This window comes from Bombus fervidus, chromosome 6, assembly GCF_041682495.2.
Source record: "Bombus fervidus isolate BK054 chromosome 6, iyBomFerv1, whole genome shotgun sequence".
Classification (NCBI taxonomy): Eukaryota; Metazoa; Arthropoda; class Insecta; order Hymenoptera; family Apidae; genus Bombus; species Bombus fervidus.
In genome coordinates, this window is record NC_091522.1 from 8,023,018 (window position 1) to 8,047,068 (window position 24,051).

A 24,051-nucleotide genomic window follows, 5' to 3' on the forward strand; every position below is an offset into this window, starting at 1 on the left:
ATTTACACGGTCTATTGTTAAGAAATGAATCATAAAATTAACACAAACATAAGAAATGTAATGCGAGAGAACCGAAAGAATGATGAAAGAAATTTGGAATGTGAGATCAAGGGTTTATCCTGGAAAAGGAAGTAAACCACCGGACAAGAAGCAAACGACCGAGGGCAATGTGCGGTCACGTATTTACCCGAAATACTTCGCAATCATTCTGAGCGATCAAACAGGTTTTCACACAGAACGATTGATGCCAGGGAAATCGCGCATTCCATCGACACAAGAGTGCACCGATTTCACTCGAGTTCGAACGCAAACCGTACGTGACAAGTACTCAATGCCTCTTAAATTCGGAAATCAGAAAAATCCTCGAATCGTGAAATCGCGTGCTGTCGTCCACCAAGTCGTACCTTCTTCCGCTTTTGCCTTCGTGTGTGAAATTTTATAGACCGATTTAGAACACGAAGAAAAACTGAGATTTATTTCTGAGATTTATCAGAAACGAATTTATTAACACCAGGAGATAATTATTATTTTCTATTTCTCTTGCAGAAAGTGTAGCTATCGAATGTTAAAATTAATTATTCATGGCTTAGTAATTGTACTGAGAAATATTAATCATAATAATATTCGTTGTACCTTTACAAATCTTGCTCGAATTGAAGAAAAATTAAAATATTGAAATTAGTTCTTAAGATCTAGGAATCGTTAGTTGTATTGTATAAATTTAGATTTTTCACATATTCAAGTATTTGGACGTAGATTGTTAGAAAAATTAACAAAAAATGTTAGAAAGAAGTAGAAGTAATGGTTATATTAATAAAATAGGTATTTGCCTGACATATCAAAGATTATACTACTTAATCGCATAAATACCTTCATTTAATAAAGGTTAAGATTTAAAACTATATTTTTGAAAGTGAGTAAATAATAACTGAAATTCATTCGCATCCGTAATTAGTTCACATTGAATGACATAATTATCCACACAAAAATACAACACATAATTATCTGAAAATATAGTATTCATAACTTTATTAAAGTTTCAATAAATGGGTCAGGTACTTCTTTAATACTTTTACCACCTACCAAAAAAATTACAATTTTCAGTTCTATCTCTAAAAACTTTTGCTCAAATAGTTCGAGCAAAAAGATCGAACAAACAAGTGAGAAAACAGGATGAGAATACGTAAATCATTACAAGAATCATTATAAGATTTAAATAGCGGATATCAACTTTTACTGCAAAATCGCAATTGTACCTGACGCTATGTTTTTCTGCGGGTCCTTTCTCGCTAAAAACTCTGTTGTGACGTCGCAATGAAAAACGATTTTACGTTGAATGAAATGTAACTCTCATGACTAGTTGCAATAACTGTCTACGAAACACACATTCGTTGCATCAGACGAATCTAACCTGTCGAGAAATAGCATAGTTTTGGAAAATATTTAGTTTAACATTATATTGCACTACTAGAAAAAAAATAATACTATCTCTAATTAATTTTTCCGCTAATTATTTAATATGTTTTCTTTAGATCACAAAATGGCTGTTAGCGTGGATTCAAAATGTGCTGCTGTCATCGTCATCGCTTTGTTGACAGTAGTTCCAGGAACTCACGGTGTACCGCGTACAATTAAAATTGGTGAGTAACAAAAACAAAAATCTAAATATTAACGAACTTAATCCAATCTAATTTCTCGTCAACGTATTTTTCCATTGAAGTAATTTACCCGTATCTCGATGAGAACTATTACTGAATCTACCGAGTTCCGAGAATTCCAGTAACGGCAGCAATTTGCAAAACAGAATCTCTCAAAAGAAAGAATACGCGAAAAATCTACAACAAAATGTCACTTTCGACAAAAACACCGTGTGCTACAAATTTCGTGTCGAGCAAAAGGTAAACGAAGAAGAAAAATAGAACATGCGCGGGTGCAAATTAAATTTCTACCAGTGTCGAGACAAAGCATCCTCCCTCCGTCCTGTATGTGCTCCTAAAAAAGATGAACGAACACACTAGAAAAAACTCTCGTTTTTTCCAAAAGAACGAGGCGGTGTAAAAATATTTCTGCAATAATCGTAACCACGCGTCTACGTACTTGTATTCCGAACAAAAGACGCGACACCTTTCAATTCCAGTATAAGATCAAACAGTAAAACAGGGAAAGAGAGTTTTTTCAGTCAGTTCATTTCCATCCAATGCAAATAACTCGTCGAACGAAATGTACGTCCGATAGCGGGCGGATCGGGGAGGGGCAAAACGTAAATTGCACGTGTCCCAACGTGACCGCACACTAGAACCGCAAGCACACCGACGGTGTTTGCACTTTATAGGCGTATTACACGACTGCTCTCACGGAAGTCACGTACGTGGCCGCAGGTTACCGAAGAAGTGCGCGTTTGTCATGGCGCCGGCTTAGTAGAAACTCCCCTTATGAAAATGCCCAAATATTTAGAGAAGAACGGATGGGTTTCATAAGAGGTCTGTTCTAGCGTATGCAGTAGCTGCATTTACCATGATATGTACACACCGAGCCGCGCACACATTCGTATACACAACCACCATGGTGAATGCGATGCGGACTGGATATTTCGTTGAGTAGCCTCGCTGAAAATCCCTCGACATACGTGTAACGCTTATGTACCAGCTGATTCATACGGCTACCGTAACCAAAGAATTCTCTTCTGACAAGGAATTATTTAAAGTTTCTGGTTGAACGATCGAGCAGAATTCTCATTGCCGTCTGCTCTCGCCGGCCCGTTTCTAGAACGAAAGGATGTATGTTTAATTAAAATTGAATAGGCTCTCTAAGGTAGTATAAGGCTGTGTAATTACAGGAGTGGAAATTTGAACTAACTTTGAATTGGAGTATTTGAAAGTATTACGATAGTGTGAATATGTTAATGGAAATTGAGGAGACGTTTGTTCATTTTTAGTATTAATCATGTAATATGGAAAAGCATGAAATGTAAGACTGAATAAATTTTTTGAATTTTGAATGATTTTTTTTTTTTTGCTACGTCGACGAAACGTATTGCTGCGATCGAACATGAACTTCCGATATTTGATACGCTTCCCTTTTTCTTGTATCAGGCATTTCCGATATCCGTATGCGTAGCCTAAAAAGCTGCCTCCGAGGAAATCAATTTCGGATCGCCAACTCCCTTTTCTTATCTCGAGTTTGTATTACCCGTCTCATATTCTTTACTTGAAAAGTATTTCTCTTTCGATATAAAAATGATAAAAGGATACAGTCTCAATTTTTGTGATACCCGCTAGAGTTTCGCTTTAGCGCAGGATTATGGCAGGTTTTTAATGTTACATCTACAATGTATATAATGGAAAATAACCTCTTCGCAGAGATTAAAATTGCCTCGATAGAAGAAAAGTAAAGTCACATAGAGCACAGTTTGAATAATCTAATAAGTGAGCTTTATTAAAAAAAGTAAACATCATTGTACAATATTTAGACAGAGTACACTGACAACGCCTAATCTTTTCATTCGGTGCAACTGAGGATTTGTAGGCTTTGATTTTCAAAATTTCGTATGCAATATTCATAATCGATACAATGAAAATGTCGATGGTAATTACTTGTTAGAAGATACTTAAAAAAAATACAAGCCAATAAAAAGCTATACAGTCATTAATCATCGTCTTCTTAAAATTACGACAGCGTTTCAAACCCGCAATGACTTGACTATCTCTTTACCTGAGATTGTTCTTTGCACCGTGAACCCATCCAATAATTAATTTCAACATTTTTGAGATATTTTAACCGCAATCCGTGATCAAGATAAATAGACGGTAACCACGGACCGCAAATTCGAATAACCGTTTCAACTCCTTGCGTTAAGCGAGGCTGCATTCCGTATGGCTGACTATGAATGGGCCATTCTAGTGCCTCAAGTCGAATCCCATTCATCAATGCAACGTTATCGAGCGACTCGAGTACAAATAATGAAATATCCTTCGATGATGCACAACCGGCCGAAATGCGCCACAATAACAATTTATTTTACAACCCTAATAAGCGACACTCGAATTTACAACCAGTGGGATGCAGAAAATTAAAACAGCGATCATTTTTGTTATTATTATTGTTTTAAATTATACATTTTGTTATCTAAAATTAGACAATTCCCAGAATACATGACACATATGCATAAATAATATCGCTATTGCTCCAGATATGATTCAGTTGATTATCTGTTTCGTTAATACCAGTCATTATAATCGTCCATCATTGAATGCTCGTAGTATACTTGCTGTAGATGGCTATAGTCGCTCGTTAAAAATCATAGCAATTTATTGTATGTGCAAGCTTAATGTAAATGATAATCCTTAAAGACTAGTATTATTGTTAATAGGATTATTAGTAATACTTTATTGATTTTTTTAGTAATTATAGTCACTCATCGTTGAATCAGGACTGCGTATAGACGATTATTATTCACCTTCTAAAATTCGTAATATTTTGCTACATTTTTGTACATATTGAGATGAAATGTTAACATTTGAAAACTAATGTCGTTATTATTATCGATTATTAATAGAATAATAAAGATGTATTATCAGGAAAATGATACATTTTTCTAATTAAAAAGATTTAAGCAATTTCGATCAATAACTTGGCAAAATTCCTTAACAAAAGGGCGATATAAATACTTAAAGCAGAAGACTGGACGAAAATATAATTACATATTACATAATTCATGAAATAGATATTCGTCGGAAGATGAATAATTCTTGAATGAACTACGTGACTGGAAACATGTATGTGGCGAGTATTTATCAATATTTCTTTCGCCCTTTTGTTTTGCCTTCGAAATAATCTACAAATTGAAGCGACACGTGGCGTACGAACGAGATTGAATTATTAGCGAACAAGACACGTAAGCGTGTCCATGCGAGACTAGTTTTCATTGGTTTACGAGCCCCAAGCCAGGCAGCACACGTCTCGCCTTTTCCACTAAAGCCACCGTTGTTCACGAGAATTACTGGTCATTCGAAGGGTGTAAGAAACCCTCGTGGGCGAACCGTGAAAAGTTTCAGCGTGCCAGCGCGATGTGACTATAAATAAGGATTATATTCGCGTACGACGTGTCGCGTGTATAAAATTATACGTCCTCGCCTGCCGTTCGAACAGGCAGCTTTACGGTCTGCCGTGTGTAATTCCATTCGAAAGTAACAAACAAGCGAATCCAGGAACCCATCCACACCGTTCCAAAAGTTTAACCAGTCCTTTCTGACAACGATTTCACGATTTCGTTGTCACATTCACGATACTAGGTTAACGTAATGGGTAGAATTTATCGAATTTAGTTATAAATCTATACATAATAAATGCATGCATAATAAATTATGCCATTGATTTTGTGTAACACTTCGTGGGTATATCACTTACCCATTTAAATATAATTACATATCTTTTACCGCATAAATACATAGCTTAAAAGTACAACGAAGGAACCGTAACACACGACACAACGTTCAAAAAATTTGTGAATTTTAGAATCGATAATTCTTATAAATATGGAATAATGAAAGTAGTTAATCATCAAGAAGGTATATCGAATCATCGAATGTGGGAATTGCTTAGACTAAATGTATTATGATATTTTATAGACAGCGATTTAGTACGTTTATTAGTTATTAATAATGTCTCATAATATATAACAAATTTGAGTTTCCTATGCAAAGTTCAAGGTTGAATTTTAAAATATTGAAAGTTGACTGACTCGAATAACCCAATCTATACGACGAAAGAATTCAAAAATTCGTGGCAAAAGAAAAATTTTGCGCGTAGTGCATTTTGAAGCTCACGCTCTTCGATTTCAGTGCGATACATTTTTTATGGTTGCAACGATATTCGAATTCTATTTCGTACGCCGCTAAACAGAACTGTAAAAATACTGCACGGAGATACATACATTTGTAACGCTTTTTAACATCGAATGGATAAAGTTTTTTCAATCTCCACATACATAAATTTTGATTTATTTATTCGAAGTGGGGAATATCAAACATAGCTAATATTCGTAACTCAGATTTCTAGCGGAACCTAACCATTTCAGCTTATTCGTTGATTCAGTTGTGTTATTGTTTCACGATGTTATCGCGTGTTGCGTTCACATTTTATTGGAAAATTTAGGTCAACGTATACTTTATCGTCGTTAATATTTCAACGAGGTGAGTCTCTCGATCGATGAGCCGTCCGAAATTCGATTGAAAATAACGCTTTTTCATGTCAGTGATGATCAAATTGCGGATCTTATTCAGTATTTATATAATCAATTCTTATTAATTAGGTACATGTTGTACATATATCTTGGTATTGGTTTCAAATTTCATCCATATGATCACGATAGTCGTGTCTTGTTACAGCTAATGACACTTTTAAAAGCTGATGCATAACACATACCAGGTGTATCGAAAAAGTAATGGGATTGGTCCTATAGAAATGTTTATATGTCATTTAATGAAAAATGTACATTGTCCTCTTCAAAATAGTTCCCTTGAGAAGTTATACATCGCCGGAAGCGGTTCTCCCACTCCAGGGAACAGCGAAGGAATTCTTTTAGCGAAACTGCTTTCAGTTGGTCGGTTACAACCTTTTGGATGTTGTCCACATTTTCAAAGTGATGTCGTGTGATTAAGATTTTTGATTTTCGAAGAAGCTCAAGCGAAAAAAATAATAGTGATGTGGATTGAACTCTGAGGAGCGTGAAAGCTGTGCAACCATAAGAATACGTTTGTTGACCAAAGATTCATTTACAGAGAGTGCAGCGTCTTACACTGCACTAGACGACGCAGTTCCATTTCCGCAACGTGTTACTGAAACATACTTTTATAAAATTCGCTACGAAATCGCTCGTGTTAACTGAATCGAGTTCAGATTAACACTGAAAGCTAAAGTAGAGATACTGCGTCACAAATAGCATCGCAGTATTGATATAATCGGATTCCCGAGAGTCGAAATCTGATTACGTTTTAGATATATCTCGTATTATATGTTTGTGAAAATTTTCTATGATAAGCATTGAAACACTTTCATAAATATATGCACACGTAAATACTTAACAACAAAAGGATACAACTCTCAACAATTCCCGACAGACGATACATACGTGATCTCTATCACGACAAGGTTTGACCATCACTGCACTTTGTCACACCAAAGTTTGCTGCATCGTAAACTTTTTCACTAATACTCTATAAAATGCCACAATTCACCTTATACAGTAAGCAGTTAAAGTATATCTTGAAAACATCATTGAGCTCGTTCATGTTATCAAGCCGTCAGATGTTTATTGATATCGGTATAAAGCAAACAGAGATAGCACAAAGAAAGCACGAGGAAGGGAATCAAGTGAAAAGGAATCAGGAGAAACGATTGGAGGAGCGCGTGCGGCATGAGCCAGTCAGCCTTGTATCGTAGAGATCGTCGATTTCCTGTACTGTCGGAGGCTGTGGCTTCGGGGCTTCCACCATCCGGAAGAGACGAGCATCGCGCCAGGTAGCGACTTCCTTTGCCTTTCCACGAAGGCAGACCACTCTTTTCAAGCGCATGCCATCGCGAAAATACCCTTCCTCCCTCAGTAAGTGATTACTTCCCTTTCAAACGTGTAACCGGATCGGGTATGCGTGTGCCACTATTCAATGGAAATAGAGGGACGCCTTTTCATTGGCGTTTCCCGTAGAAAACTGCCCCACTTCCGCTCTCGTTCCTCATCCCGTTCTAACCGTGAACTTTTGATAACGTTATTAGAAGTTGTTTGCCGGTCGTGCCAACGATTCCAGCTTAGCGAAATGGTTCCTCGTGGTTCACTTGGGAGAAATAAAGTTGTCCACTGGGGACAAATAAAGAGAAGAAATCGAAGAAACGACGAGACAGAGGCAGGATGGCTTGATCGATATTCAACACTAGATAAAGGTGTGATATATCGTCGCGGTGAATGTGGAAACGGCCTGGATGCTGCTGACACCGGTGACGGACGTCGGTGTTGCTGGAATGACCTGTGAATCCCGGATGAAGAATACGTTTAGAAAAATCCGTCGACGAAGCTAATCGTTGATTTCGTCCATTGACTCTTTTGACTCGTTCTTTTTCTATCCGTTTCCTGTTCTTTCTGTAAGAGATTAATGACTTTGTACTACGAACCGAAGAACAGAATGATTTACAGATCTTGCATCTTAAAGGTTCTTCAAAATCATACAGAACCTTCGATAATGTGTGTAAAACGAGCAAAATCTCTGTTGTAGCTCTACAAACGCAATCGCTGTCTAAGCAAAAACTGTTTAACACGTCACAAAGGCAGTGTGAGACATACTGAAAACGTAGAAAATAACACACTCGCGAGACTTATATGTACAATCCCACGGGGGGTCAAAAACGTTCACCGAAACACACATATTCTAAGGTCCGAAATGTTTAAGGGAATTTCTGTTCCATTTAACTTTCCACGGTAGACTTGTTTCAAATTTTCACAACATCGATGTTCAATTTGAAATTTCAAATATCATTATGTCGTGTTAAAGGATTTTAAACATTTTCCATGTACTTATCAAAATTTTCTGAAGACTTCTTTGTACTCGAAAAAGTTGAAAATTCTTAACCGGAATACCTTCCATACTGATTACATGGCCCCCCTAAAAATTTTCCTAGCTCCAAGTCGAAACTTTCACCGCGTACAACTTGCCCCAAAGTTTCGCAAAGTTTTTGTTGCATCGTTGCAAGGAGAAAGATAGAGAATACAATTGTTTGGGAACGATACAGGCAGAATAGGAGAAGCTGCTGGGAAATATCAAATCGCGAAGCTGCCTAACCTTTGGAGACTGAAGTTCCTAATAACAGTTTGGTTCACGCCTGTACTACAATTTCTCCTCGGGAATTGTAATTGCTCCGTGGAATAATTCACAGGCATTATAGATATCCCGAGGACAAGAGTTGATCATAGCACGCCTAATGAAGGATAATGATTAGTCCAATCACCGGCTATTCATACCGATCCCCGTTACAAAGGGCCTACCTTCACGTAAATCTAACTGTGACTCTGTCTACCTATCAAAGCAGTATTTCGCGCTGCATAGCTGAAATTGTTTAACGAGAAAAGTTTCATTCAATTTCGAACCGAAACCATGTCTGTATTTACGCTGTCAGAGACTTTTTCCCTGCGCGATGGAAGCACGAAATTTGTTTCATGGAACACCGTTTCCCCGGAATGATGAAAGAGGGTGGAATGATTTATTTTTATAACCGGCTAGTTATGCGTATGCAAATGTTTAAAGCGTTTCACTTGTCTGTAACGACGAGAGATGTCGTTAAAGGCGTCCAGAAAATTCTAATAATGAGAACTGGAATTTAATTGTATTTGTTCTCCTCTGCTTCTCTTTTTCTCTCCCTCTTTTCTTCCTCCTTTTCTTTTTTTTTTTTTTTTTTTTTTTTTACAATTAAATATAACGGTTTGAGAAAAGAAGCAGGGAAGGTGGCAGGAATATGGAGTAACGTCGAAAAATAATATCGTCGCCAGCTTTCATTCTTTTTCATTATAATTCTTTCGCCGATATTATCGTCGAAGGAGATACGGAAGTTCCTCGTTTCGTCTTATATTCTTGCCGCTCTTTACTCCCTTTGCGTCACTCTATTGCGGGCCCGATAATAGCACGGCTAAGCTCGACTTTGTGGATAATAGTTATAAGTTTAATTAAACCAGTCCTTCGTAGCGCAGCCCTCCATTCTTCCTCTGGGATATCGTACCGCGCGAAGCGCAGATGATTCCCGTATCAAAGAAGAAAAATTGCAGGACGCTGGGCGTGTATTCCCTTTCTCTTCCTCTCTCTCTGCATGCTTTCCTTCCCGAGCATTTTCTTTGAAAATTCCGGCAACCATGGCGAATCTACAAAGAAATTTTAATCGCTCCCGAAGCAAAAGATACGCCCTCGATGCTTTATAAATCTTGGTAATCTATACAAAAATAAAGACCACATTGTAGAAAAAACTGTCTATAAGTACAACGAGAAGGAATTAAAGAGACGCGCTTATACCGAGATACACTAAGCTCGATCATTTTCTGTAGAAACACGCTTCCTCCATTTTAATTTCCGGCAAGCTCTTTGTTATAATCATTTTTATGTTGCTATGTGGAAAAACTACACGTTGTATATGTTGTACGTGTGAAAGTATGATTGAAAACCGAGAAAGTTCTACACGAAACGTCCAAAGATTTCAGAGACTCGTATTATCATTATTCTGTTCCTGTAGCAGCACATGCGTCACAGGACGTTTCGTTTCGAAGATGCCTCACGTAGTTGTTTTGCCACAGAGGATTAACACTGTAAGACGCATATAATGTAATAAACAAACTCTGGACAAAGCAATATCGCGGCTACGTGCAACCGTCAACCGGAGCTAAGTTCAAATCTTCCGGTACCCCCCCCCCCCTTCTCCGCTCCGACCAATATAAGTAGACAACCATGTTCTCCAGGCATAGTCAATCGCGCGAATCAATATCAGTATCGAGTCATCGAGATCATCAGTCGAGCGAATAAGTATAACGAATCGGTCTAACGAATCAGCATAACGAATATCATCGAGCGAGCAACGCTTACGATTAACTTTGTATTTTACATTTCAGAATATCTGTAAATATAGTTAACGAAATCAACTCGTCTCGTTATTAATTTAACCAGCAACACGTCTCACCGTCCACCACATTCCAATTGGCAGTTTTTCGTCCCTTCAACCACTGTCAAGTTTCATAATTTCAAGTTTCATAATAATCTAACCCCAAACGAAACTGAACTAACTGAACTGATTGGTCTGCGTCAATTTTTCACTTCACGGTCATAAAAGTCTTGGATTTGTTTAACACGTTTATTAGTCCCGTAAACGTACGTATCAAAATTAAATTCAGAACGAAAAATCCCTGTTTCTCGCCGTTAAACTCTTCTCGCAAAACCGTTTCCTCTGGTTGATCCGATAGCAAAATATCGAAAGCCTAATGAGTTGCAGAGCGCGTTACAACTGGTTCTAGAACCAGCCGTGAAACGCTACAACTTTCCAGCAAGGATGTTTCCAACAACAACAGCCTGGTAATTGTTCATCGGTGAAATTTTGCCTGTCGAAAAGAGAAAAATATTACGCTTCGCTGACACTCGTTAGATATTCATGGGAGTCAGAGTGCGATTCGCGCTTTTTGTTCGTGACAAGCACGTAAGTCGGGACCAGGACCTGTGGCTAGGAAATCGGGATAAGGGTAGAGAGAGAGGGGAGAGGGTGAGAGAAACAGATAGATAGGCAGACAGACAAACAGACAGACGGAGTGGGAGAGAAAGATAAAGAGAGAAGGAAAAAGAAAAAGGAAAATAATTCCGTGAGAAAACATTAATGAGGCTTGAACATTCGCGGACAACGTCGAACGGGCTGAACTGAATCCCTGGTCCGATTTTTCAACGGTTGGGCGTCGAAGTTTGAACGAGTGGCCGTTAAAAGGAAATATTTTTCCTCATCTGAGCTTTCCCAACCACGTCAAAGGAACCTTCAGGAAAAGTGGTAAGGGAAGAAGCGGGGAACAGCGGAAGAATCCGCGAGGGGAAGTAGAGTTTTTCCAACGAATGAAATTAAACGACTCCCGGAGAAAGAGCTCGTTTAAAAGCGTATTCGCCGTGGTATTTTCGAGCGGATGAAAAAGGGGCGGGAGTGGCGGCGAGGATTTTTTCGAGGACACGGTAAAAGGCACCACAGACAGCCGGAATGACAACCCTTCTGGTCAGGTTCAAGTTTTCTCCTTAAAATAACATCAAACCAGTGTTAAACTGCGAGAACGTGATTCGCTTGAAAAATTGTTCTTTACACAGTATAAGCGTTCGTTTTGATTAATTTTGTAAGAAAAATAATTCCACGTTTTGATCTGTTTAATTCAAGAGCTAAAAAATGCTTAGCTTGCAAACTTGAGCTTGTTCTTCATTATGAAGTTTGTATCTTAATCCTTCATCTGCATACTGATCGCTTTCGAATAAGTAATCTTAAGTAACTTTTCCATTTTTTCTATGTTTTTCCTTAAATTTTGCTCTGCTTAAATAAATTGAGGTAACGCGTGACAATAAAAAAAATTCGTTGATACTCTGGAAACTTGAAAGAGTACACAAGAATTTCGGAGGATTTTTTAGGACACAAAAACCTAAAAAGGAGACAGGACTTAAACAACCCAGTATACAGACGACGTCAGTAAAAATAAGGTTGCAGAAGGAAGGTTAAGGATCTTATTAAAAGTAAAATGGTATTCAAAAATAAAGGTGTTTTAAAGAAATTAGTTGAACGGCCTGTTTAATTGAAAATTCCAAATAAAATTCCAAAAGCCAGAATTGATCAGACTAGATTTTGAAACATTAAACATCGATGGCATATTTTGACACTGAACTTAAAACGTTTCCGAAGAAAAGAATTAGTCAGTTTGATTTCAGAATATCTCAATTGCCTTGTGAAATCAAAATTCATACCATAAAAATAATATTAGAGCCGTAAGGAATATTAAAATTTCAGACAGCTCTTCAATCAAATTATTACGTTTAATTCCTCGACAGGATATGTCATTTTGATCTTTCTTCACATTACATCATACAACGATCTGCTTCATACAGGTATATCGTTAACGAAATACTTTCATTTCTTTAACTGAATGAACATCACCGCGTTGAATTATAACGTCTTATTCTTTGCCAAGGCGAACATCGTCCGTTAAAGAGCAGCCCCTAGCGAATGCTAGTTTGTTTACCGCACTTAATTTCTCTCAGGCGATAGAAAACGAGCAATTATCCAAAACGTCCTTTTCGATCAGCGCTAGATGACGCAAACCTCACGCAGTAAATCAGCGAAAATAATTGGACGATCGACAAAAACCGAGCAACATTGCCTCTTTAAATCTATGTTACTGAATGTACTGGTCCAGCAAATGAAAGAGACCCACCTGGTATCGAATAACAGATGTTCGTTGAACACGTTGATAGGCAAGCAATAAAAATTCGAGTTACAAAAGCTGTCGAAGTTTCGCCGAGGGTATTTAATTGCTAGAGGTAAAACAAAGCTCATTTTTTTTTGCTTCGTGATTCTTCCTTTTATTCGTGCGATTCTTTCATTTATCGCTGAATGTTTTAAGCATGAAGCGAACCAATGAATAGAGCTAAGCGGAGAAAACGATCCGTCATAGAATAATGAGGATACTCTCTCGTTATTTATTCCAACACTTTGAAGCAGATCTACATTTTGCTGTCTTTTCTCTCGACTCAATGCTTTTTTGACTTTCGATACAGACAAAAATCTAGTGCATAGCTGTTAATTTTTATGCAAGCAACCAACATGGGGCTACCGTTATATGATGACAATAAATAACAAACGAATAAATTAGTTTGAAATTTTGATATTTCAAAGGTTTGCATAAATTTCGATGTAAATATGTCCGAATAATGTGAATTCAAAGTGATTTTACGCTATTTTTATTAAAAAATAACAAATTGAGATTCAGAAACAATGTAAGAATCTGTACTCGAGTACCTAGTTGTAGATATTAATATTAATACTGGGTTATTTCATAAGTGCATAATACTGTTTGCGTACGCGTAAAATGGATGTAAATTTAAATGAAAATTGTTATTATCAGAATTTTATAGAATTGGAATAGAAAACTTCAAGATAAAGAGTTACAAATAATACGGAAAGATCCTCACTTATCAATTGCCAACAGGTAATTCTTTATTTTCATTTAGTATACGTTTCATTTAGTATCAACGATAATATTATTTATGAAATGACCTGCTATGAATGATACCATCGAAAACAACGATGTCATTTGAAAATTCTTTAATCAAGTATTTCGACATCTTTTTATAAAATTTTCTTGGTAAAGGTTTCTTTCGAATGGTATAACGATCAAAGATAAAATTCTTCGAAATAGTCAACGCCGTTTTATTCGATCGTTTAAGGGGGTACGATGCTGTCCAAGATTATTTCACAAATGATAATCGAGATTATGACTGCTTTAAAAGTTTATGTTTAAAGTAACATGGCTTTTCTCGCTGATACTGCGACTTTCGTGACTTTAACGTCTCTCTCTATTTGCAACATTTCGCTAATGAGATACCGACTGGGATTACGAGATTGCGTTGATTCTTCTTCATTTCAGTAAGAAAAATATCTAAATACTTATTTTACATTCGTTTGAGCATGTTTCAAAGTTCTAAAAGTTATCTAACGATGAAATTCAGTCGAATATATGTATACTTATAAATTATATAAATTATACTAGTTATTACCAATACACTAGTTTCTTTTCTATATTTACAAAGCTTTTAACTTGCAGCATAAGTATCATAGAATTTGAATAAGTAAGTCTTCGATATTTAGAATAATTGAATCTCAGAAAATTAGTATTTCAACTTCGAAAGACAAAAGGCTATTGATTCACAGATTTTACATTTCATTAACATTTGTATACAATTGCCAAAATCGAATAAAGTGTCTTGATACTTATAAGAGGTAACGTAAAAGTACATATAGTTTGTTTTTCTTGCAGCATACATAATGCGCTCTTAGCTTTAGCTCTAAAGATCTATCACGATGTTTCTATTGCTATCACACGACAGTAAATTTTCTTCCAGAAGGAAAAGTCTCTTTAAGAGGACGCTCGTAAAAAGTCACGAGGAATTTTCACAAGCGGTCGCACACAGGACTTGCGGCTCTCTCTGTCGATGCTTGCTTATTTTTCTATTAAAAGATTCAAGGTGGACACGGGTAGTAACATTGGGTTACGAGACCACGCTCTATACCAGTCGAATACTGTTGAATTTTAATGTAGTTATAAATAAAGCAGGCACAGGGGATGATTATCATAGGCAACTGCACCCACTACCACAGCAACCGGTGCGACTATCCCACATAATAACCATCCATGTTTTACAATTTGCGCCATTGTAATGTTGTTTTAATTGATGAAACATTAAATGGATCGGTGTACTAATACGAGATTATATTATCTCGAGCTGCTAGCCACGGTTGCCAGCAACCATATCAATAACGTGCTATTTCATGGTTTTTCGTTGACGATCCGAAATGATCCCATAAAGAGGCTGTTTGAAATGTTGATGCGTCGTTAAAACGCTTTATGCAATTTTCGTCGTGGACAAATTGTAGGATTAATTAGCAATTCGAAACGGCTAAGTGGTAACGGCGAGGTCTCCAAATGTTGTGCATTAGGAGAAAAACATCGGACCAAAGTGTGCTGTTTGAATATTCGTTAAATCTTGTTAATAGTTCGTCTATATGTTTATTATTTGCTCAAAAATTTCTGTAGCGAGAGTGGGAAAACGTAAGAGAACCAAGAAAAGAAAATCGGAGTAAAGATATTTCCAGGCTGTTCCATTAATTTATCACAGAATAACTAACTCGTTATATTGTTAAAGATTTTAAGCTTAACTATTAGGTTGAAATACGTAACCAAACATTATCACTGCAAATTTATATGGATTTGTGTGAAATTAAAAAATCCCAAATTTCTTTAAGTGCATTTATGAAAGTATGATTTTACATAAATATCCGCAGTGCGATTTTCGTAGACAATAACAAACGGAACAATAGAATTAGAGTACAAGAAATCTTGAAAGCCAACGAATAAAGACGTTTCTATGTACATTTAATCTGTCTGCGTAGCCAGGCGAGATTCAATCTACGAAATGTCTGTATAAGATTTATCAAATTATACAAGCGGCCACTCTCAGCTACCCCTTTTGAATAGCACGCGAAAGGTTCCGGTCGATTGGGTACTATCGATTCGACGATCTGGGCTGAGACTAGCGGGATACGCCGCGTCGGCTTTATTTTATTTTTCATATACAAGCTCTAGAAATCCTGTGAAAGGCAACGAGAACGCCGTTAAGACCTCAAAGTAGCCCTTTTACAGACGCAACTCCCGCTTAATGCGCCGCGACACTTCGGGCTAGTTTCACTTCGTTGGCCACGGCGATGCTTTCAGCCGTCCTGGACCATTATCCGGTACTATTAACAGCTTTATGCAAATTTTGTTTGCCACCGACCGACAATATAGACGAGAGCAAGCGGGATGGGTTCGTCGTTGGTAGTTGAATGTCATCAATGCTTGTCGGAATTTCGCGGAGAATTCGAAGATTCCGTGTTTTATAGAATACTAACCAGACTACTAACCATAATACTAATAATAAAAACGTAATGTGCTTTCGTTAACAAGTTGAGATTATATTTCACGGAATAAATTGCTCTCATACCCATCTTGCACTGATAACTTTTATTTCATGGGAAAATAAAATACACCAAATTAAGCTATTATACTAGCAATTCAATAATAATTAGTTTACTGACTTCAAGTTTACCAGTGTTTATAACCAGTGTATTTGTAGATAACTGTCGGCCGATCACGTCACGTGGCATACGTAGAAAATTGTCAAACCGAACATAACAGTTAATCTGCTAATTTGTATCGTGGTGGGAGGAAATTTAATATATCGAAGGAGCGTGTGTCTCGATGCAGTAGTTTTCAGAAAAGTTTATAGTAAATTTTTAAAAGTCGCCGTCTAACCATTCTGTCCATGTAAATACATTGGTCTGGCCTGATCTTCTGTCGTAGCGCACAAGGCATGGATTTACTCCAAAGTCTTATTGATAAGACCATTAGCAAAGTATCAAATGAAATGTACTTCCCTTTCTTTTCTTACTTATCCTTATCTTATACTTCCTTTCTTTACCTCTGTTTTCTAAATCCAAGCTTCTGCATTCAACGCCACTTCTGGAAGAGAAGAACCGCAATTTTAATAAAAAGGTATCGAAGTATTGTTTTAATTAAAAAGTTTAGATAAAAGAATAGCACATGGAAGATTAAACTTGTAGTCTTTTTTTAATATCGATATTTTTCTGAAGTCACGTTTCGATGTAAAATGGGAGAATACAAGCAAAATAAGATACAAGCTTCGTGAGGGGCGGAATTGAAATGCGTATGAAAACGCTTCGACTTTTCACCGCTGTTAGATAAAATATGAAATATAAAAATTGGCAATGTATAAGTTAATACGTAGTGGAATAATTAGAAAGTTTAATGGAAGGAAATTTGCTTCCAGGAGGCAGGATGCGACAATGTTTGATAAACTTTTATTAAATGCCTTTTAAAAGCAACAAGTGCTGCCTCGTTTATTACCGGCGATTTATTTGGCCCCCTCTCCCGGTATGCGCGAAACAATTCACTTTTTGTTTGAATGAATTTCAATAAAATTTATACGCGACGTTGCTGCCAATGTTTATTGACTCATTCGCGCAACTGTTGAAAAAATTGCAATTAAAACGGGCCGAGATAACAACTTCACATATTGACATCCTCTTCCTACCCAGATTTCTTCACCGGAATAATTCTTTCGTTCTATTAACAGCTCTTTTATTAAATGAACCATATTTATTTTAATTCTTGTGAAAAACGAACAATAACTCTTGACGTTTTGTTTTATTATAATTGAACACCGTTGAGTGAGTTCGTGAATAAACAGAATTACTGTGAACAAACTTCATTAAATACGGCTATGAACTCAACTTGATTCCCTACGGCGAACGAAAGGTGCTGTAGAACTTAAGCAACTCAGCTTTACAGGGATTCAAAGACGACCGCACGGAGATGATATCAGGAAACCTGAAATGGTGAATTCCATTACAAACGATTCACTGCGTTTATAGTATCGACACATACAGATTACAACTCATAGAATTCAGCGTAGAAAATTCGTAACCGATACAGTTGCGTAGTGTAAAATAAATGATTCAAGATTTCTGAAATACGGCGTGTCTACAAAACGTGGATCTTGATATAAATGATCTGATTCCAGCGGATTTGATATAGAATATCGTAGTTCTACAGAACTCGATTTTCTCAATATCGAACTTCTAAAACTCAATATCTATGATGGCAAGAGTCAGTGTGTTACGATAGGTTTTGAATAGTACGTAGAATGCCGTAAGATAGAAGCTGAGTTATCATCCCATGTTTCCAAATGTTTACAGATTTTTAACAAATTATTATGATTTTAAGATTTGTTTGATGTACTTTAAGATTGAACAACTAATCATATAATATCGTGAATATAATAGTACATATAATAGTACTTATTTTTTTCATTGAAGTATAGCATTTTTCACTGCTCTTAACTATCCTTGAATCCCTTGCAAGACAAAGTGAAGCTTCATATTGCTTAATTTTCTTATTTATTATTCGTTCATCAACGCACTGATCGGCACTATAATCGACAATTAATCACCAGTTAGCAAATAAATAAACTCTCAAACTATAGTTCTGATCCAAATCATTATCTTCTCCATCCCTCGTTATCCGATTCGCCCTTTGTTTCTCGTCTCGCGGCGAGACAGGCGTCAGCTCGATGTTCGTCAAACCGGCGCGATTGAACCTCTCGTCTAGCGTTAACTTGCCTTGGTTCTCGATTAAATTCTGCCGTACGCGGTGGGTACGTCGACTTGGAAACTCAGTAATCTACGCCCGGATAAGGGCTTAGCGAAACAGAGGACGAGAGCTCAAAGGGGATGGAAGAAGGAGCGGTCGGCACGTCGCTTATCCGGACGTGTAATGAACTGGCCACACCGCTAGTCCGCGCTATAGTGACAAAGCAACAATTACATGCCATGGATCTAATTACTCGACCTATTATTCCAGCTGTTTCTGAAATAAGCACGATCGCGGCTTTGATCATCCTCGTCGCGACCATTCTCCTCACCGAAAAATACACCAGTGATATATTTTAAAGGTCACAATACTTTAATATTTAGGATGTATGTTACCGACGATATGTAAAATGCAGGCATTTTATATAACGTCTAGAAAATCTATAGAATACCATAAGTGAAACGACAAAGTATGAAACACTTAATATTTCACACGTTTCCTGGACATTCTACGAACTGCCAAAAGGCAAACCGGTAGAAAAATTCTCGTCTCAAAGATGTTTTTATAATTAATGAAGATTTTGAACTATTTTTCCTTATAAATGTAACCGACGCTCAGTCTTAGTTTCCGAGATATTTGCAAAAGACTGTCCGTACTATTAAAGTGAATTTTGTCTATAATTGTACTACTGTAGCAAGGTATTTGTGAGAGTTGGTAGCTGGCCGCGTTAAGGCGACCGGCAACCAATACTAACTTATAACGCATAACTGTCACGAACGTACAATTATAAGTAGAATTCACTGTAACATCGACAGTGTTTGCCGAATATCTGAGAAACTAATACCAAGCGGAGTTATATGTATAGGATGTTAGGATACAATGTTAAGTTTTACAAGATGTTTCAATTTTATCAAAATGAGTCAAGTGTATTCTTTTATGTGCACTTCTCGTCCTTTTCTGTTATTTTTTCAGTAAGAAAATCCTGTACTTTGTATTTTAATTCTTTGTACTTTACTTCTTTCATTGCCATATACTTTGTTTTTGCTACATATCTTTTCAATGAAAATTTTTCCATATCTCTCTTCCCATTTGCCTAAACATTTCTCGTCGTTCTGTATAATGCCTAGGTACATAGCGGCACATGAGCTAGAGGACAATTCAAATCATGTTGTTTTGCCTCGGAATATCAATATCGTTAGGATACACATAACGTAATAATAAATAAACTCCGGGCTAAACAATGTCGCCGATACGTGCAACCGTCAAGCAAAAACGAATTTGAATTTTCCAGTTCTCCCCCGACCAGTATAAGTAAACGGACGTAATCGTAAGCAGTTCAGTTACAACCAGTTATCTATCAGTTATCATTTAGTCGCGCGAATCAGTATCTATCGAGTATCAGTTATCAACGAGTTATTAGCGATCTTATTTTGCGACTTACACACTGTCTTAGAGAATTCGTTAGTACGAGCATCTTTACGAACAGTAACTGTATTTATTTATTTAACATTTTAAATATACTTGACGGTTTCAACAACGAGCAATCTCGTCTAATAAATCTCACAATCAACCATCCTCTACACATAAGCTTCCACAGGTATTATATACAATGCCTAAGGAAAGTATAAAATATATTAAAATAACACAGGCATTTCATGCTTTGCCTGAAAACGACATGCATTCTATGCACTTCCTAGACATTATATGTACAAAATACCAGTATTTTACACATTGCTGCTAACACGTATACTACTGACTTACGAAAGTTATACTATACTTACTATAAAAAAATTTCTATGGATATATCATACGTGTTACGTACAATATTTTACAATTCCATTAGCGCATCAAACGTCTTGAAACGTTACGAATTCATTTTATTTGTTAACACGAAATCAAGATTATAGAAATTCTAGGATCACCGCGGGGTTAGAAGACAACAGAGATCACATTTGATTTGTTTAATTCAGAGTAACCGCTATGTTTGAAAGAAACAAATAAAATTTAGCCCATTTTGTTAAGCTGAAACAAGATTTATGAGTCTATTGTTTAATAAATGAGTTTCTTTCGGGGTGATTATCATTGTTAGTGGAAATTGACGGTGACATTAATCTTTTCCTGTGACAGTTTTTCCGAGAAGTAATTAAAGTTTTTTACATATTCCCCATAAAAAATCATTGCGATATAAAATGAATTTTCACGGGTTGATGAATAAAGATGATCAAATAACGTTGTCTTATCGGATTCTAATGGTCGAAGTAGTTTCACGCGAGTCGAAAGTTCTCTCGGTTAAATTTGCTGCGACCCGTTCAGATAGCGGCACGAATTTTCATAATTTCCGTTCCCAAACAATTACACAGCAGTTATGAAGTGTGCGCGAAGCTAGAAGCACGAAAGCTTCGTGCAGAGCAATAACGTCCGCGTTCGGGGCTTTGTGTGCTTGATTTTCCATCTAACAGAAGATACCATTGGCTAGCATATGAACGAGTGCGCGGTTCAACTAGTGTCCTGCGGAAATTAACTTCCCCGCGATTTGACCGAGTTGAACTAAGCAAATCCCGCAACTATACTCCATTAGAATTACATCATACAGCTTCCTGCTTTTTGTACAGCAAGTAGTTTCTTCTCTTTCTTTTTTCAATGCAACGCATAACGAATTTCTACGAGGGAATTTTTAAGATTTAAAGTAAACATTTCTTCTTTGTTAATTCAAATTCGTTAATACTTTAGTTGCTTTAATCAATAAAAAAGAATTGTAACAAGAAAAAGCAGTAGTTGAACAGCGATATGAATAATTCTGATCTTTGGCTTTCTCCCTCGAGATCACTTTTTTCGAATTTTCTATATTGTTGATATTTGTTGAAGCAGAATTACATTTTTTTTTTTATTCACAAATCAGTGAATTTTTTTATTCGTATAAAAAGTAGTATAGAAAATGACGTAGTTGTGTCCGAGAACGATTAATTTAACAGATATTTTCTCTTTGATTCTGTAAAAATTATGATATCACAAGATTATATGTAGTAAAATTTGTTGCTATTATTATTTTAAAGTAACAGAATTTTCAACTGAGTCTGAAATGTTAACGATTTATAGAGCAATATGTAGAGGAGCATGTTCGTAAGAATAATTCTCAAGATACCAGACGTTATGATCTGAAGTACTCTCCGAAGTACGTATAGTTAAGCTTAGCAATTATTAAGCAGTTCGTACAAGTGCGAACAATTCTCCAGCGTAGAATGGAGATGACAAGCATGTTGGGCAAAATCGAGTTCGTAGTTGAAGTTTAGTTTCGAGTAAAACACGCGTGTATATAAGTTCTCATAAAATTTTACGAAGAAGTTCTAATATTAATTCTTAACGTTATTGCCTTGTTATTTACCTATGATACAAATTTTTTAATTCGTATGTTATTAACTAGTCTACTCAAATTTGACAAACAATTAAGTGCAAGTTACCGGTGCTAATAAATTTAGTTAACAGTAATATGTCAGGGGATTAAAACGAGTAAAGTTTTAACAAGAGAATTTTATGAGTTGCAAGTCGGATAATTCTTTTACTCGATGCCACGTCGTAAAATTGTAAAAAATTGTTTATCAATAAAAATGTACAATTTACGACTTGTCACTTGTCGATTGACTAATATTGTTAGTACACTGCAGATATTAATAGATTTATGGAAAACTGAAAAATATACAGAAACTGGAAAAGTACACAGAAATATGCACAACAATATGTAAAAGCATAAAAAATATTAAAAGAATAATGACAAATTTGAATTTGTATAAGCATTAAATAACAAGAAACAGATGATGCAATTCAAAATTTAAGGTGTTTGCGAACATATGTAAACCTTAAATTACCATTTTCATCAAAACGACGTCGCTCGTGAAGGCAATGGCATTTCATCAAGAAGTTTAAAGTAGTGTAAGTCGACGCCAGCAGCGACAGCTAAAAGGCGTCTCGCTTATTTTCAATTTCTTCGACCACCTCCGGCTGGAACGAAAAACGGCCAACCGTGTGAGGACGTGAGACAATTTTCTTAGAAAACTTCCGTATAGTTCTCACTATCACCAGAGGGCTGTACGTACAACTGAAACGAAGAACTATGCCATAAAGGTTGCCGTTAACTCTCTGCTCGTTCAGGAAGCGATGTAGTTGCAATTTAATGCAGTCGTAAACCCACCGGCTCCGCAAATTATTAACTTGCATCGTAGATTATGTATCAGAGGTAACAAAAGATCCGTATCCTTTGGTTGCTTTCCGCCTTTGTGACTCTGGAACTGACCTGTCTTCTATAATCTTCAGAATATATCTTCGATACTTGCGTAAAACACTTTAAAATCTTTTACAAAATAACCACTTGTAAACTGTCCTACGATACAGCAAGATTAAAACGTCTTAAATCATTTTACACTCCTTTCATCAGGCAAAATAAACTATATTAAAATAGAAATTGGAGATCAAAAAAGAAAATCTAGTATCACTTATACACGAAGTTTCTTCTTTTCATTAACACGTTTATAAAATACGGTGACACGTGTGAAGCAGTATCGTCGTTTCCACGAAACTTTATCTCCACGTGCGAACTCTTGAGCCAAGGTTGACAGCAGTTCACTTTCTTCTGTTGAAGTTTTTCTTGCACTTGAACGAAGCCAGATCCTCTTAATGACTCGTTACTTTCTCCCCTGTATACGCAACGTGACACTAGAAAAGGTATAACTTCCGCTTCTCCTGAAAGCCATTTGTCTTGTACGAAGCGCCTAAAGTAATCAAACATCGTCATCGTCTTCTTTTTTAAGCTACTATATGTACATGTTTAACACATATATTTAGACACACGAAGGAATGCAATCAGTCGATCAGAGAGTTTTGTCACTTTTGCGGAGATACCCTTCTAATAATTAAATTTTGGTCGATTTTTGCAACGAATTAAAATGAAATAATCGACAAGAGGGCGCGTTTCGAACCGCAAACGCGGACCGGATACTGACCGCAAATATTTTCATCGTAGGTTCAATCGATATAACGAGGGTCGCGCATTCACCGGAAGCTGATGACCCGCATAGAAATACATACAGATATACGTATAGACGATATATCGGATGTGGTCGATTTCCATAACAGAGATGGCGAATCACGTTGTAGATATTGATTATTCGATTTTTCGAGACGCTCCTCCGGATGGAATAATATTGTTCCATGGATGAAAAAACAGCCAGGACCTGTGTCAACCGTGACACCAAGATCCATCCGCGTTTACGCAACGTATCAACCAGGACACGGGCGAAACTAGGATGGAGAAAAAGCGCGTGATTTCGTTTCGTAGTTGGCGGTTCGTACGATGTTTGCTATCCTGTATTTATTACATACACTTCCTGAACGCGCGTCTTTCCTTTTTTGTTATTCCGTACGAATATTCCGCTTAATTAACGCGGTGAATGAAAACAATGAAAGAAGAAAAATGAAACTCATGTTTGGAATGTTTAATTACTGAATAACATTTTAATGAAGGCTGCGACTTCGTACGGACGCCTTGGCATAATAAAATTTTAATTTCTTCGTCTTATAAAGTAAGTTAGAAATTTTTA

General features: G+C 36.6%; 1 protein-coding gene across 2 annotated transcripts in view; it reads left to right on the top strand.

Annotated features, from left to right (window-relative positions):
• Nucleotides 1-24,051, top strand: part of LOC139987921 (glutamate receptor ionotropic, kainate 2) — a 70,269-nt gene that overhangs the window by 14,196 nt on the left and 32,022 nt on the right. For both annotated transcript variants that reach the window (XM_072004740.1, XM_072004739.1), the window contains exon 2: nt 1,533-1,640. In XM_072004740.1, the coding sequence (XP_071860841.1) occupies nt 1,541-1,640 (100 nt within the window). In that variant the 5' untranslated portion in view covers nt 1,533-1,540. The remainder of the gene's footprint in view (nt 1-1,532; nt 1,641-24,051) is intronic.